General features: G+C 36.9%; 1 protein-coding gene across 1 annotated transcript in view; it reads right to left on the bottom strand.

Moving 5' to 3' along the window:
• LOC145984242 (uncharacterized) overlaps positions 1-18,556 on the bottom strand; it is a 100,312-nt gene that overhangs the window by 32,601 nt on the left and 49,155 nt on the right. Inside the window, exon 10 of the mRNA XM_083117828.1 lies at positions 13,335-14,247. Coding sequence (XP_082973954.1) covers positions 13,335-14,247 — 913 coding nt within the window. The remainder of the gene's footprint in view (positions 1-13,334; positions 14,248-18,556) is intronic.

The raw sequence follows: 18,556 nt of genomic DNA on the forward strand, positions 1-18,556 counted from the left end.
CCCCACCATAATACCCCTTTGACAATCCTGGGATGTTACGTTGGAAATAGTACAAGGTATTGGATGCTATATTATTCACACTCTTATGAAGAATGGAACACTTGTCACTTTCAATTCTGAAAAACAGAACTTCACTTCTCATGCATAGTGACTGTCACTACCCTAAACAAAATTTATTATCTCTGAAACTAAGAATGGCAGAATTATGAATCATAAAGATCCACACATATCAGCTATTAGAAAAAGTTTCCTCTGCTTCCCCATATACAATGCCGGAACTTGAAAGTTACAAACCCTACATAAATATTAGCTGCTTCATGCTTCTAAAAATTCCTAATTTCTTTTCACTTGCAAAACTTCTGATACAGGGTGGCCACTCTAGGACCATGATAAAATTCAAGTATAATTCCCAGTTTTCAAGGTGAACTTTCCAAAAATTCAATGGTACAAACAAACAAACGTTTTCTCTATTTCAACGTATTACGACTTTCACCACCACACAAACACACACAAATATATTAATAATATAAAGGGTTTGTGTGATTCCAATGTATCCAAAAATTCTAAATCATTTCAATTAAATGGTATATATATATATATATATATATATATATATATATATTATGGATAAAAGCAAGGAGGGCCAAAAGGGCTAAGTAAAAATCAAATAAGGTAAAAGGAAACACTCACCGGACAGTAGGAAAATTCAAAATTTTCGCTAATTTATAGCATCATCGGTGTGAGAAGAAACAGAAGACGGAACCGGAAGTTGGGGTCCTGCAGAGTTGCCAGGTCCCCATTGAAGAAGAAGCGGTGCGTAGAACGAAAAAAACAGTGACGAAACAGTGTTTTTTTCGTTCTACGCACCGCTTCTTCTTCAATGGGGACCTGGCAACTCTGCAGGACCCCAACTTCCGGTTCCGTCTTCTGTTTCTTCTCACACCGATGATGCTATAAATTAGCGAAAATTTTGAATTTTCCTACTGTCCGGTGAGTGTTTCCTTTTACCTTATTTGATTTATATATATATATATATATATATATATATATATATTTAAAATATTTACTTTAAGGTACGGAGTTTACATTTGCAATTTCACATATTCAGACTCTAAATACATCACAGATGTTACGGGATATCCTAATCTACGAAAAATTGTTAATTTCAAACTCGAATTTGTCTATTCAACTTCAGGGGAACTTATCTTGCAATAATCTTCCGTCTGTCACATAGACTGTTCTGCAAAGGACATTAAAAAAGTAAATGGATTGATTCTTTTCCTTCTTCAATAAAAATAGAACCTATACTGTGAAAATCTTGCATCAGAGAATTTTAAAATACGTATAAATTCAATGGGATTTGGAATAATAGAAGTTGCAATTTTTCACGTCTACAGAGAAAAATTCAAGCAGAATTCACGCATAATTCCCAGATCAAATAATTCACGCAGAATTCCTGGAATTCCCAGTGAGTAGCCACCCTGGACATAGATAAGAACAGTTGTACAGTTAAAAACCACTCCCTATTACATCACCTGGCTATGTAAGGTAGCAATGTAGTCAGTCATGACACACAAAGGTTCGTCAGTAGAAACATGAATCAACAGAACATTATCAGTCACAGCATGTTCCCAAATTTGCAATGCTCAGTGCTTAAGGGTTACACAGGTGAACCTTTGCATACTTCATTTCCAGTCCTACGTAATTAGACCCCAATTTTAACTCCACTCAGCTTAATAAAAAACACCCATAAACAGTAAAACAAATACACAATTATGAATGCACATCAATCAGCTAACATTTTGAAATTTTAAGAACAAATACTGGAGAAAAGAATACAGTGGAATGTTGATTTTAATGTTTTGTTAAGGGAATAAGGTGAAAAACTTAAAACATAGGAAAATTTTATAACATTCTCCTCCATCAGAACAATGAAGACACAAAAATGTAAAATCTGGAAACATAATCAATGTTCCACTGTGAAACTTTTTCGATCTCAACTCAATTCACACAATGTATTATATCTTCTCTCTCTTGGGACATAGGATTGCTTTCAATTACTTGAACTAACAATATTTTCTTATTATTAACTTAATAAAAACAATAGCAGCATTAGAAAACAATAAAAGACAAAGAGGTTGATGCAAAATAATGGGGCTGGAATTCAAAGCAGTATCAAACCAAAATGCTTCTCAAACTCAAGCTTCAAAACCATGTCCTTTTTTTAATTGCAATAAAATTCATTAGCTATCTAATTATGCTATAGCCAATAAGGGTATGCTTGCCAAACTCTCTTGACTGTTAGATCCAAATAATGTTAACTATTAAACATAGATGCAACAACTGGCCTGTCATAAGGACATGAAACAGTAGTTCCTGCTACCTCAGAAGCCTCCAAGCAGATAAGATGTGTGGAACCTGTAAGGCACGCCATTAGTTATTATGATACTCTATTCTAATCTTAACTTATATCATGGAACCTCAATTATTTAGTTAATACACAGAAAAAGCCAAATTATCCCAATGTTATTTAGTCCATGCTGAAGTAACTGTGACTCACTCAACATTACACCAAGAAAAATAAGTAAAAGCAAAATTAATTAATGTTATTTGCGAAACTGCGGTAGTCAACTACCACGAATCAGAGAGTTAAGTAGGTGTTATAATGACACTGCAATTATTATTCCACAGCAACACACTTTTGTCGGAATGAAAATACACTGTCAATGGAAATGAGACAATAAACACAAAGCAGACATTTCTAACAAAAAAATAAAGCTACTTTGACACAACTACAGTGGTACAATGATTTTACAATCCTGGATTTTCTACTCTACACAACTACTCATTGCTCCATGTGGAAAAAGTGAAATTCAATTTCACTGCCTTTCTGGTAACTTTCTCAGGCACGTACTGGTGACTGTGGGCACTTTGTTGGTTCCTCAGGTACAACATCATGTGCACAACCAAATAGTATGTACCTGAGGAAGCTGCCAGATATGCAGCAAAATCAATTATGCTTCAAATTTATGAATAGAAAAAATAGTAAGTTGTGTAGAATAGATTATCTTTGTTCACATCAATATATTTAGAAATAATTCCTGAATTTTGCATTTTTCCAAATAATACATGTAGCTACTGGATGCTAATACTGTAAAACACATGATAATGTACAGGGTGTTTCACTCACTATCTGCCCCTGATTTTCGCTTATATAAACCAAACTATTGATCATAATGTAATGAAATTTGGTACGGACATACCTTGGTGTATGGAGTATGGTGGTCACAGTGAGTGTTGGAAGTGGTCACCATTAGCATCAATGCATGCCTACACATGCCTCCCCATGTTACAGAAGGTAGCCACCAACACATTTGGAGTCACAGCATCAATTTCCCTCCGAATGCTGTCTTGGGAGTTCCACGATAGTATGTGCCTTGTTGCGATAGACCTTTCCTTTCAGCATGCACCATAGGAAGAAATCCAGGTCAGGCCAAAGTTCTTAGGAAATGACTTGATCTTCAAATGACACAATTTCTTGCATGCTGGCATTGGAAGTGTGGAAAGTGGTGCCATCCTGCTGAAAATAGCCATTATGGAGTTCCTCATCATCCAACTGGCCAAGAACTCAGACTGAAAACACACGTCCGTACAATTGGGAATTAACGGTAGAATTGCCCAGATGCACACACATGCCCACACAAGGACTAGACACACTTTGGCACCAGCTCCATTGACATCACCTTGCTTCTTCTTCTACACCAAGGTATGTCCGTAGCAAATTTTATTACATTATGACCAATAGTTTGATTTTTATAAGCAAAAATCAGGGGCCGAAAGAGTGAAACAAACACCCTGTATTAGGTACTAAAAAAATTGTGTTAAATTTAATATGATCCCTGTCTCATTTAACTAGTTTTACATATATATTGGATCAGTGAAATTATTGGTAATTTATCTGATGTACCAACATTCCATTATTTCATGTAGCATGGGAAACATGATTGAACATACCTGAAGCAGACATTCCTTTTCATAATCAACTATAAATTTCTGAGAACCGGTGCCTCTGCTTTATGCAGATTATTTCTCAAATGCAGGTGGTATTGCATCATTGCAGAATTTGCAGTTGGCTGGCAGTGGTTTGTTTCTTTTTTCTTGCTACTTGAAGTGACACAGCACTTTCCCATGTTCAGAGCCTAGCCTTCAACAAGCAAATATCTGACCCCTGCCAGATGAATGTGAACTCAAACAATATCATCTGTTTTTGAGAAGCACCAACTTACGAGTCAACAGTCTTCTGAATTAAAAGGTGATTGAGAAGCAAGCATAACTGAAAAAAGGAGCCTCTCATTCAGGTACTCTATTATTGGCCAATAAACTTGACAATTACTCAAGTTTTATGAGTAGAATAGATATTTTAATGGGTGTTCTAATTGGGGAGTTCTCCACGAACATAAAATTCATATCATCATAACTATATTACACACTTTTGCATGGTAAGGTTGAGATCAACAACGTGTGAGGTCCTAACTCAACTTTCCCTAGGTAGCTTTCTACAGTGTGTTTCAAAATTGCGCAACCAAAATTTTGAAAAGTTATATCACGAAAACTGTAAGAGATATTTACACAAAGTTTGCTGCATTATAAAGCCTCATCCATGGAGATATTTATCAATGCTTAACATTATCAATTTATTCGATACAGAAAATTAAATAAATTAATTACTGGCGGAAGGCAGCGTTAAAATTTTTCCAGAAATTCACTTTTGAGTGAAAAAGCTATGTAAGAAATCATCGAAGAGTCGCAGCATTTACTATTGTTGTCAGACTGTTTCTGTTCTCAGACTTGATAACAATCAATAATATTAAACAATAACAAATGATACCATATATTATTAAGAGTTGGTATTTACTGTTGAAGATCAATTCTCAGATGTTTTCAGCAAATTAACAATGTTTATAAAATATTGTAATTGCTTCTATTTGGATAAATTATAACAAATTTATTAACCTAGTGATAGCCTACATGATTAGTTAATTGATTTAATCGGAACACTTAATGTCCAAATTATAATCATAATAAAGAAGTAGACCTGTAGTAGCCGGATTTATGACTCACTCTTACCATTTCTTAACAAGCTCTTGTCAGCTGTGTTGGATGGCAGGGTTGCCAGGTGCGTGTAAATTTACACTTAAAAGTAAAATTTCGGTGCAAAATTAGGATTTTGATTTTTCACGCAAATGTATGGGCAATACTTAGGCACCTATTGTGTACATCTGGTGACAAAATTTCGACCTGCTAGTGTTGCCAGCTATGGAGATAAGTCCCAAAAATGGCACTTTTTCACTCGACCCGTAAAATTGCAAGTCATAAATCCATCAAATGCTGCACATGATCATTATTAGATGCAAATGACAGATGACATGGTATCAGTCACCAGACGTCTAATTATGACTCGATAATTTCTTACATAGTTTTTCACTCAAAAGTGAATTTCTGGAGAAATTTTAACGCTGCCTTCCGCCAGTAATTAATTTACTTAACTTTCTGTATGGAATAAATTGATAATGTTAAGCATTGAAAAATATCTCCATGGATGAGGCTTTATAATGCAGAAAACTCTGTGTAAATATATCTTACAGTTTCCGTGATATAAATTTTCAAAATTTGGGTTGCGTGACTTTTGAAACACACTGTAGCATGGACACAACTTGAATATATACAGTGGAATCTGGATTTTACATTTTTCAGGGACCAGGATGACAACACATAAAATACGGGATAGTTTTATGACATTGTGGGAATATGCAAAATCCAGGAATGGCACTCACTCACTCACTCTCCCCCCCTCTCTCTCTCTCTCTCTGTCATTCTTATTTCCTCACTTTCTCTATCTGTTTCTTTCTATCTATTCTTCTTTGCCTACCTCTTTCTTTATTTCTATGTTTCTATATTCCTTACAAACTTTCCTTCATCTGTTTTTCTATCTCTTTCTTTTTGTCTGCCTATCATTCTATCTTTTTCAGTGTGTCTATATTCCTTACTAATTTTCTTATTCTCCTATTTCTCTCTTTCTTTATATGTTACTATATTTCATTCTTCTTATTTCTTCTTCTCGTGTTTATCTTCCTCTTTGTCAACTTCTTTCTTTATTTATATCTTATACTTCTTCCCTCTCTCTTTCTTGCTGTTTTTATCGTTCTCTGCACTGCGTACATACGTACCATGAGCAAATAAGTAGCCACAAATCCTGAGGCTTACTAAAGAAATTGCCTACACTTTTTAATTTTTGCACAAATTAATATCTTGTAGAACAGAATTATCAATATTACTAACATACAAGCATTAAGGAAATAATTCCAACATTTACTGAAAATATTGACACTGATCAATAAATTTCATAAATGGTTAATTTTGTAAATAAATTTCAAAGTATTGCAATAAATACACAGAAACAAACTTCACAGTGTTAGCTATCATCTCCAAAATGTTTAAAAAGAAGCCACTCAAGCATAGTAATGTGAAAAAAAATATATTTGACAAGAAATTAGGCTATGAGAATCAACAACTTGAATAACTGTGAATATGTGTATCCTGCATTACATCTTACTATTAGAAGAAACAATTTTTAAATATTTGAAAGTTATATCAAGAAAGCAGGGAAAGTGTACACACAAATACATTTTATTAGTATTAAATAAATCAATGTTAGTCTCTACGAGTTTACTTTCAAATTACACAACTTAACTAAAAATACCTGAAAGTATTAAGAAACCAATCAGCTACTTTAGAATGAAGGGTCATTGATTGAAAGAATAAATAAATAGTGAAATGCCCAGGACCTGGATGGGATTTCAACTCCAAACTTTTGGCATGTCATCATCAAGTGATTGTATTCAACATAAACTCACTATTTGTAAAACGTTAAAACACTAAAATAACACACAAACAGCACGATGAAAATGCTTAGGAGTTCTTCAAAGCTTTAAACTCCTTCACGGAGTCATCTTCAGGGCTGGTCGAGGAAAGACTGAGTGGACGCGGTTGTAGTTACTCTGGCGTTACTTGATGTGTCCGCCGGCAGATGTCGTTAAAGTGTTGGTAAGTCTTTGTATGTATGGATTGTTGGTTGGGGAGATGGATTTTTGAGTTTTACTGTGTTGTACCACGAAGATTTCCACATAAATTGTCATTGAGATTATTTGTGTTTTTGATCATGTGTACCCCTTCCTTAACATCCCGTTCTATTTTTCCTTTCGCCTGTGCAATGAAGGAAACGCAATCCTGTGGAAGTTGGTGGTTGGTTTCTATAATGTGGATAAACCAGAACTCTCTTTCCTGCATATGTATCCTATGTGGTGGGCGAAACGATCTTTGATGGGTCTTTTGCATTGTCCTATGTATTTTTGGTTGAATTCACATTTGATGTTGTAGATGCCCGAGTTTGTTAAGGGGTCTTTGTCGTAAGTTTTGAAGCCTGCTAAGTTTTGTCCTATGGATTTGCCGGGTTTATATGCTATTCTGTAATTCCGTTTTTCCAGAATGCGTCGGAGTTTGGTGGAAAGGCCTGGCACAAATGGTATCCATAGCCATAGTCGGGGATCCTCTTCTTTGTCTGTGGGAAGGTGGTTTCTGGCTTTTTTCTGTCCCCCCCCCCTTTAGCAGGTTCTGGTCTATTACACTGGGACTGTAGCCATTAAGGGAGGCATGTTGTCTTAGAATGTCCAATTCTTCTTGTAGCACTTGGTTGTTGTTGTTGTTGTTGTTAGTGCACGGCTTTTCTGATGAAGTTGTTCCACATGTTGTCTTTTTGACCTGGTGGGTGGGTGGTTGGGATGTTTATGTATGAATTGGGATCCTGCTGTGGGTTTGCGGTAGATTTTGGTTGCGAAACAATTGTTTTCTCTGAATATGGTGATGTCGAGGAAATTTAAGGTTCAGTTTTTTTTCTGCGGTAACTTGAATGGAGTCACATACCCGGTTGCAGCTGTTGACGTAATCTCAAACATTTCTTCATCTTGATATATAATGAGGAAGCCATCTCCCCCAACCAACAATACATACATACAAAGATTTACCAACACTGCAAGACCACAACGACATCTGCCGATGGACACATCAAGTAACGACAGTGTAACTACAACCACATCCACTCAGTCTTTCCTCGACCAGCCCTGAAGATGACTCCGTGAAGGAGTCGAAAGCTTGGAAGAACTCCTAAGTGTTTTCATCGTGCTGTTTGTTGTTATTTTAGTGTTTTAACAAATATGTTGCCGGCACGTGACGTAAGAAGTTTTCTACTCTCATAGAAACTCACTAGTAATGATTTAAATGGGTTCTGTTATTTATCTGGAACAGAGCTGTGAAACTGCAACATGATGAGACAACATACTAGTACCTTCAGGTGGATTTCAACACTTTACAAGAAAGGGGAAGTGGGGATATTTTACACCTGAACTACAAGTCTTAAACAATGAAGGAAGAGAGCACTGAATTTGTAAGTTAAACCTATCTAAGGTGAACAGTACATTCAAACTACAGGTTTGTTTTATGACAGTAAATAACATGTGCTGGCAACATACTTGTTAAGAATCAACACAAAACACACAAACAGCACGATAAAAACCACTAGTTTTTTCAAGCTTTTGATTCCATCTCGGAATCATCATCAGGGCTGGTCAAGTGATGACAAAGTAGACATGGTTGAAGTTCTGCTGGCGCTATTCGCTGTCTCTGTCGTTGTGGTCTTGCAGTGTTGGTAATTTCTTGTTTGTTGATGCTGGTGGCTGAGGGAGAAGGGTTTCCAAGTTTGACTGTCTTGTACCATGATAAATACAGATTTCCACATAAATTGACCTTGAACTTATTTGCATTCTTGATCATGTGCACCCCTTCCTTAACATCCCATTCTATTTTTCCTTTGGCCTGTGCAGAACTTCAACCGTGTCCACTTCGTCGTCACTTGACCATCCCTGATGATGATTCGGAGATGCAATCGAAAGCTTGGAAAAACTTTTAATTAAAAGTGTTTTCTATTGTGCTGTTTGTCTCTCTTTTGTTGATTTTAACAAGTACAGATTTGTTGTGATGCATGAGATTTCTGCACTATGTTATCAGTACCATTACATCTATATTGGTACTACTTTATATTAATTTTTTTCAGACCTACCACTTACTAGAAACAGGGGTTTTGGTAGATCAATTTTTTTATTAGCTCATACTTTCATAGGGGGATGGGGGTACAAGCTTTTTCTTGTCTTCAGCTGTTGAGAAATAAATGCGGGGAAAATCAATGTAGGCAAATTGGTGCCAAAGTAATACAGTAGAACCTCGATTTTACATTTTTCAGAGGACCAACTTGAAAAAACTTAAAATGTGGGAAAATGTAAATTCTAGGGAAGATTTATAACATATTGCTATGCTGGTGTAACCGATCTTGACGCACCCCTTATAAAAGTTGACCCGCCCTCGCTGGGGAAAAAAGGGCAGCAAGAGACGTTAACGTCTTTTCTGGGGAACGGTTGATGTGCGTTGCAGAGAAGACAGTCCGAGTCAAGCATTGATACAGTTAGGATCAGTGTTACGTTGGTTATTGGTTTCGCGGGCTGTGAAAAACTGTAAGTGAACTAACGGTCATGATCTCAGCCGGAAAGAGAGATAGTGTCTAAAGAACGAACTGTAAGTGAACTAACGGTCATGATCTCTGCCGGAAAGAGAGATCGTGTCTAAAGAATAAACTGGGAGTGAACTATCGGCCTGTGCAGTATCTCTACCAGAACCTGAGAAGAGAGGCTACATGTTTATTATGAACCAACGACAGGAGGATTAGAAGATTGAAGACGTCGAACTTGGTATCAGCAAGATTTGTGCTTTCCCCCCAACTCCCCCTAAGTGTTCACCGTTAGTGTTTTTCAGCGTGTTTATCGTCAAGTGAATTGAATACCTAAGTAGTTACATCAAAGACGTAAGTACTCTGTGAAATAACCTCTAAGAACTAAGTTTGGTCAAATATCTCAACAAATTCACACCGGAAGCTGACTAATCTGTGTATTCCGGAATCGTTTGTAAACCACAGACATCAGGTGCCTGGGCCTTTAATAAATATTAATACTGTATTTTGTGGTGTATGAATACTTAGATATAAAAATTTACTGCTAGTATTCTTTTGTGTTATTGACGTTCGACGGCAGAATAAAAATTGCGCTAATAAAACCAAAGAAAAGAAAAAAACGATATACTGGAACCATGAAGATTGAATGTATAATGCCGGAAAATGTAAAATGTGGGAACTTAAAATCGGGATTCCACTGTATACACCAATGTTGGTCAATAGCATAGAGTACAAAATCACCTGTCCCGCCCCTTTTATACAGGTTCAATAGAATGTATGTTATTCCTGTGTGTGTGTTTATAATGGCACTTTAACGGTAAATGTTAACATTTCACATCAACCCATATCTATGTTTTAACATAACCATTCTGAAAAACGTATGAACACCAAGTATCAGTACCTCAGGGTATGGGTCAAAGTGATATTGGATCAGTCCTAAGTTGTAACTTTCAAGTAGGTAGGTATGGATCATTTTCTGTGGCTCAGGACTGAAAGTATGTTGACACTGCCAACTGTTGCTGAACTAGAGTTCAGACACAACATGAATGCAACAGGATAACTACATTGGAAACAACAGCAGAAATCATCACAAGACAACAACCAACAACAGGGCACTGATACAAGCAAGGATCCTACCATGCAGCTAGAATAAAACAGTTATACAATGCTTCCAACTTGAGCTATAGAGGTTCATCCATACCTTACTTTCAAACAAGGGGAGAAGAAACCAGCACAGATGCTGTTTCAAGTGGTAATGAGCCATACTTGCTACATATAACAGTCTACAGGAGATAAATGCCAATTATTTGCGCTGGCACTAAATGACACCAAAGATGTAGTTCACAAAGTTCATTCATTCTGTCTTTCACAACGTGAGAATCAAAAATTGAAACAAAAAGCATAAATAAGCAGAGCACAGCCTCTGGTACAGCACAGTTACAGTTGAATTCCCTAAAAACACAAAATGAAGAAGATAAAAATAACAAAAATAGGGATGGACAATTTGAGAACTGTAAGCCTTGCGGCTGATTGTACAATGTCGAATAACTGGAACTAACAATAAACACAAGGAAAGTAAGTGTAAAATAATTGTTCGACCTGGTTTGGACATGAGACTGTTTCTTATACTAACTTCTATGCCTACATATTTTCATGCTTCTGAAAGTAATCCTGTATCCTCATAATAGTGTTCATGATGCTGCTTCTTTGGTTTCACAACTGAACATAGAATGTATATATAATATACTGCTAATTTAACAAAATGGATGCAATGAATGAAAAATAATTCCTGGTTTGGCAACACACTATGCCAACTATTAGATCATGGGGAACTTGCTTTACATTGCTTTCATACCAATATTCCCCCCACAAAATTGATTTTAAACAACATCACTTTTAAATGTATCCGGGATATACTTGATTTTCAAAAAATAATTTTCTTTATACATAAACATCCTTTCTTAGAGTTTCTAAGATATCCTGAACTAATAGAATCCAATAAACAAGCAGAAAGTATGGCGGAACCTACACTCTTCAGTGGACCATGGCTAAATATCTTAAGAGTCCAAGAAATTAATAATTATTTTATTGAATTGGGACTAGGAAACTTGAACGTATAATATGGGGAAAAAATGGAAAGTTTGGGAGCATAAGATGAAGGCTCCAATGTATTAACTTTTGCTAATATTCCATCATAATTTATTATTTTCAATGCCCACTGCTTACATGGTGTGTACATACACCTGAAGGCAGAGGACATCAAAATTAGTATGACATAGAAAAAAATATTTCCTTCTTGCATAGTGAATTTTAACTTGAAAAGTGGACATGTTAGTAAGTTAGCAGAATGTTATTTCTAAAATATGTCAAATACCAATCCAAACCAATTATGGGTTGCTAAAATTACCATTATTAATATTGAAATTACAATGTTATGTATTACGGAGCCTTAAAACAAACAACTTTGAAATGTGGTGTGGTGTAGTGTAAAACACACTGATGAAATAAAAGTTCTTTTTACAAGTTTTCTTTTCTCATCATGAACCTATTAAGGACCACTACACCTCATCTGAGAACAATGAAGGTATTGAATGTTGGAAATTAACAAATTCATGAAGAGAATAAAACATGTACAAGGAAATATAATTCCCCACTGTCTACCTCAAACAGTATTAAATATTTTGTAAAACAAATGTGAACAAAACTATCCAGTTAAGGAAACTTCAGATATAAGAACTGCAATACATTTGCTAGTTTAACTCATAATAAAGAAGAAAAAAATTAATTAGTTAATACAAATTGCATGCAAAATGATTACACTTAAAGAAATATCCAAAAATCAAACTTACTGAAGAATCTGATAACTGTGCCTCACATTGATGAGTAAATATTAGGTATCATTATTTGAATTTAATTAATGTTCATATTTCACAAATCACTACTTACAGTCATGTAAATGAAAACTGAATGTGAGCAGTCACACAAACTTCATCATTTTTCTTCATGAAGTTGTCTTTTTAATACAATAGCCTGAAACAACAATAATTGAGATTCCATTGAACTTTACAAGTTACTAGAAACTAGGACATTAAGAATTCTCTTCCTGTCTGAGTTGTTAGAATATTCTGTGCAACACAGTTTTCCTCAGTCATGATTTGTACTGGACCACAATCACACACACACACACTTACGCACACACACATACTAAACATGCAACTCTTCAGCTAAAATACATTACCACTGGAGTGTGCTGATGTGATTTAATTGCAAGTCAAATTTCATAATGTAGCAATCTAAGAAAATTCAAAATTTCACCACACTACAGTGGAAAAGTATGGGAGTTGATCTGGAGACAGTGCTTTACATTTAATGACCATGCAGTGACCCAATGCTCTTTGTGTATACACACATGCCCACACTTAAACAGCAATAACCTTACAAGACATTTGATTGCAATACTACAATCAAGCAGAAATTTAATTACACTATGCATGTATGAAAAACTACAAGTATGATGGCAAAATAATAAAAATCTGAAGCCACTTGACAATTAAAAAATAAAAAATATTGCATGCTTACAATCATTCAGCTAAAGCATTCAATAATGCCATTAAATTTCAAACACCAACTGCTGAAAGCAACACAAAAACATAAAACAACAATGGCTTCAGGTTTCTATCTTTGGCATAGTCAAAATGTGGAAGATAACAAGCCCTTTTACCTGTAGCCATGCTAACCAACATCTCTTGAAAATCGGCTAACTCTTGTCCAAGCATGTCTAGACCAGGTGACTCATGCAAGGCGGGGCGTGCAACCTCACGGCGTGCCACAACACTGCCATTCCGAGCATCATCATTGGTAGCTTTGGATTTACTAGAGCTAGCAGGACAGGATGATGGGGTAGGCACTGAGCCAGGGAGAGAAAGGGTTTCACATTTAGCACCCACACTGGTGCTCTGGATATCTACCGGGGACTGAGGCAACTGTGATACTTCGCCGCTCGGTGCACCCACCTGCGGGTCCCGTCTGATTGGTTGATTGCTGTCCAGTGCACTGGTAGTTCCCGGGTTGGGTAATGATGCATTAGCCAACCCTCCCTGGGAGACCACAATGTCATTGGAGGAAGTGGCCTGAGGATTTGTAATATGTATCTTATCCTTCGATATAGTTATTCCAAATTTGACACCCTGGGGTCCGACCTTTTGCGGTTTCACTTCAAAGCTGATGGGTTGATTTGGATCCACAGCTATGTCGGGTCTTCCAGTCTGCACAACTGTTCTAGAAACCACTTCTTTCTTTGGGGGCACAACAGGTTTGTTTGGAGGAACAGGCGGAGGAACACCTCTTCCCAAGGGCAACGGTTTTTTGGGAGCCTGCGGAACGGTAGTAGAAGCAGTTTGCGTGGTACTTGAAGGTCCTGGTAAAACAGGCGGTTGTGATGGAGGAGGAATGCTTGTGGAAGCAGCAGCAGCATTAGCTGTAACGTGGAACGTGACTTTGCCTCCCTGGGTTGTGGTGAAAACTTTGGTGCCTGGAGAGGCAGAGAGACTGACACGTGGTGTGACCTGCACAACTTGCGGCTGACTTCTCTCTGCACTTGGTGCTATCCGGGCAACAGACTTTTCCACAGGAACCTAGTGTACAGACAAACAACACTATCAGGAAGTAGCTTTAAAATATCATGGAGGAGAGTTGAATAACATACAAGCTTATTGAATAATAAAAACATCACATTCAATAATTTTGCATTAAGTCATAGTGTAGAGAGAAAATTTATAGGCTCCAATTTAAAGTTCAGGCATGCTATAGTAACTAAATATTCTCCAGATCAATTGATTAGTTCATGCTGACACTTTTAGGAAAAATTCTATGAGCATTAAATTTCTGTCTCATCGAATGTAGCCTTCCATTGTGGCATTAGAGAAATATCACAGCACTAAATCCACAATCCTTGCATGCCTATATGACACAGTGCAATGCACAAGAGACAGCTTTACAATTTTATTGAATAAAATATTATGCAAATCAAAAATCTGTGTGCTACCATACAATTATTGAAAAAGCAAATTTAAAGATCTCACTACTGCATTGCTAAGAAAAAAGTTCTCTCTTTGGAATAATTCTGTCTAATAACATGTGTCAAAAATGAAGAACAGATGTAGAGCAGCATAAAAGCAAGCCTTTTTTCAATAATGGGGCAATAGAAATTAAAAGAGAGTTAATGAGGACAAAGGTTGTGAAATTATTACACCATATCTATATCATTTCTCTCTTATTAACATACATCTGAATTTCTTAATGCTGCTTGATATACATTTTAAGATAGTGCGTTTACTCACTTTATTATAATTAAAGAAAAATATACGTATAACAAACACTTACGTGAGTGAGTATCGTTGTTAAAACAATCTTGTAAACGACGTTTCGCAGAGCTACGCTCCGCTTCTTCAGGTTTCTTTTTAATCAGCACATAAAATACTTCGTCATGTGGGCAAATCCAGGATTAAGTAAAAAGGTTTTGGATTAAAAAGGTAAAAAAGGTAAAGTGTTCCCCTGTGCATAGCACCATGCCATGAAGGCATATAGGGGGTGTGGGGGTAACGCCCCACACTTTCTTGATCCGGTCGTGAGTGGGGGTGATGTGATCAGCATCACGCCCCTGACCACCTTTACCCCCACAGGGTTTCCCCCAGGTACCCATGTTATTCGACGCTGGGTGGCGCCGGGGCCGCTTCCACTGTTAGAAAAGTTCCCAGATTTGAACTGGCCGGGGATTGAACCCGGGACCTTGAGCATGGTAGTCAGACGCGTTACCGACTGACTTTTGGATTAAAAGATGTAAAATTACATAACTGTTAAAAATGCCATAAGGACTTGATTGATTGATTTGGATTGATTTGTTGTTTTAAGTCCACTTTATGCACAGTAAGGCTAATCGGGACTGGACCTACAGTTTAAAGTGGGATCCGAACCACTATGTGTCTCCACCGGGAATCGAACCCAGGACCCCTTGATTACAAGGCGACGACGCTACCACTGCGCCATCGGGGAGGCCCCATAAGGACTTGACAATACTTCTAGAGGAGCTGTGTTCCCATCCTACCTACACGGCTGACTAACTGCTGTTACGTACATATGTTACATTCCTTCCAATGAGAACTCTTATCGTTTCCAATGCGGTGTGAGTCACTTCCGGCATGACATGGAATTTCACAGACTAGTCATCATTTTTACCCCATCGTTTAAATATTTTGATCCATTTTTCATTAAAGTTGCCGTCGTCCCTATTTATTTTTTTCCCCTTGTCTATACAAATGCATGCTGCCTCATGAACGTTTCTATCGGGTTGTTTAAAAACTCTATCACTTCTCTTTTTCTAATTTTATGTTTCTTTTCTTGGCATACCAAAAACGCATAAGGAAGGGATAATTAAAGAGACCAATTATACCAATGTACACGCACCCGGGGTATAGATTGGCAAAAACTTTAGTATTGAGATTAAGGGAGTTAGGGGGGTAGACTGAATGCAGCGTTGAGAACTCTTGGGAAGTGAGGAAAGGATTAGATGAAATAAATATAAATGAGGATGAAATTCGGAGCTTTGATGTCATTAACTTATATCCCAGTGTTCCCCGAGATAAAGCTGTAGACTGTCTTCAACATTGGGTTATGGATAAGGAGATTGATGTTGTTACGGCCTGGGAGTTTCTTAGATGGTTCCAACTTGTTTCGGGATACAATTGTTTTAGTTTCAACGGGAAAATATACAGACAGAAAGAAGGATTAGCTATGGGTAACCCTGTGTCAGGAATAGTTTCAGTATATTCTTACATTTCATTGAGAGGGATGCATTAGATGAAGTTAATAATGATATTAAATACTTTCGTAGGTATGTTGATGACATTTTGATTATCAGAAAAAAGAAATTTTGGATCGTATTTTTGAAATTCTGGGGGAACAGGATAGTAGAATAAAATTCACAAGTGAGAAGGAGAAAGATGGTGTAATTAACTTTTTGGATTTAAGGATTGAACGAGTTAAAGATGGAGTTTTAACTGGGGTTTATCACAAAGTACTGGCAGGGGATAGATATATACACAAAGATTCTGAACATGCAAACAAAATTAAGAATAATCTTTTTATGAATTTGTACATATGAGCTGGTAGACTTTGTAACTGTAGGGAAGAAAGGGAGAAAGAAGAAAATTGGATAATGAAAATGGTTATAAAACCGAGGAAATGAGAAGAATAAAGAAGGGGGCCCACAAAGTTTTGAATAAAGAAGGAGATAGAAATGTAGAAAGTGAAATCAAAGAAAAAGGGGATGAAGAATACAAATGTGTGGGAATTCCGTATGTAAAAGGGATGTCAGAAAAGTTAAGATAGAATCCTAAAAGACTTCAGATTAAGAGGGGGAATGAGAGCACCCTGAAATATTGAGAAGTATTTTACAGAATACAAAAAGGATGGTAAGGGATGTAACGAGGACAGGGATGAGAAGGGCGTATATAGGATAATTTGTTCATGTAATAAAGAATACATAGGACAAACTGGAAGAAACATGAGAATACGCTGGGATGAGCATGACAAGGATATTAAACAACTGGTACCGAAAATGGGGCTATCCGAGCATGTTATAGAAAAGAAACATAAAATTAGAAAAAGAGAAGTGGTAAAGAGAGTTTTTAAACAACCCGATGGAAATGTTCATGAGGCAGCATGCATTTGTATAGACAGGGGGGAAAATTAAATAGGGATGACGGCAACTTGCATGAAAAATGGATCAAAATGTTTAAACGATGGGGTAAGAACGATTACGAGTTTGTGAAATTCCATGTCATGCCAGAAGTGACTCACACCGCATCGGGAATGATAGAGCTCTCATTGGAAGGAATGTAACACATGTACATAACAGCAGTTAGTCAGCCGTGTAGGTAGGATGGGAACAAAGCTCCTCTAGAAGTATTGTCAAGTCCTTACGGCATTTTTAACAGTTATGTAATTTTACATCTTTTAATCCGAAACCTTTTTACCTAATCCTGGATTTGTCCACATGACGAAGTATTTTATGTGCTGATAAAAAAGAAACCTGAAGAAGCAGAGCATAGCTCTGCCAAACGTCGTTTACAAGACTGTTTTAACAATGACATTCACTCACGCAAGTGTTTATTATACAGGGTGGCTCAATAAGTCCCTTAACACCCCCTGTACAAGGTCACTGCAGTGCGTAACATGGAAATGGTGATGACCAATCGTTGCCAGGCCAAGGGAGAACCATACTGACAACACCCATGTGGTCGGCAGCCATCTTGATGTCCACCATCTTGAATTCAACTCCAGAATTTTAAATGGGAAGGGGGTGATATGATATATCAAATCAGGCTAGAATTTCACGAGAAATGCAATGGTGAAGATGTTTTAGATTTATCTTCAACCAGTAAAAAGTTATGACTGAATTCTTGTACCAATTTGCTCCTTTTCGAAGTGTCAGAAATTAACATTAAAATGTTTTTAGCGCATCAGTAACGCATCGAGATCAAAGTGACATCTAGGGAGAGAAGTTCACATGCAATTGCACACGATTTTAATTGGATACATCCTCGAAGTGCTGCACATTACGAATAGTTGCCTCGAACAATTAAAAGTGTCACGCTTCCATTGAATGAAAAGTCCTTCACAGTGACGAGGCTACATTTTAATTTTAAAATGAAGTCCATGAACAGAACATTAGACTCTTTTTATCTGAAAACCTATTTTGGATAGATCACAGCCGAATGGTTAGTGCTGGTAAGTTAATGGTGTGGCATGCTGTGTGGAACACGATTGGTTAGTCCATTTTCCATCGACGGAACTTTAAATGCTTAGGACTACGTGGTTTTGTTAAATGAACAGGATTTTCCATCCTTGCTTACGGAAGAAGGTACTTTTTACAGTTTCTTTTTC

Source organism: Lepisma saccharinum, chromosome 2 (genome assembly GCF_977018435.1).
Source record: "Lepisma saccharinum chromosome 2, izLepSacc3.1, whole genome shotgun sequence".
Classification (NCBI taxonomy): domain Eukaryota; kingdom Metazoa; phylum Arthropoda; class Insecta; order Zygentoma; family Lepismatidae; genus Lepisma; species Lepisma saccharinum.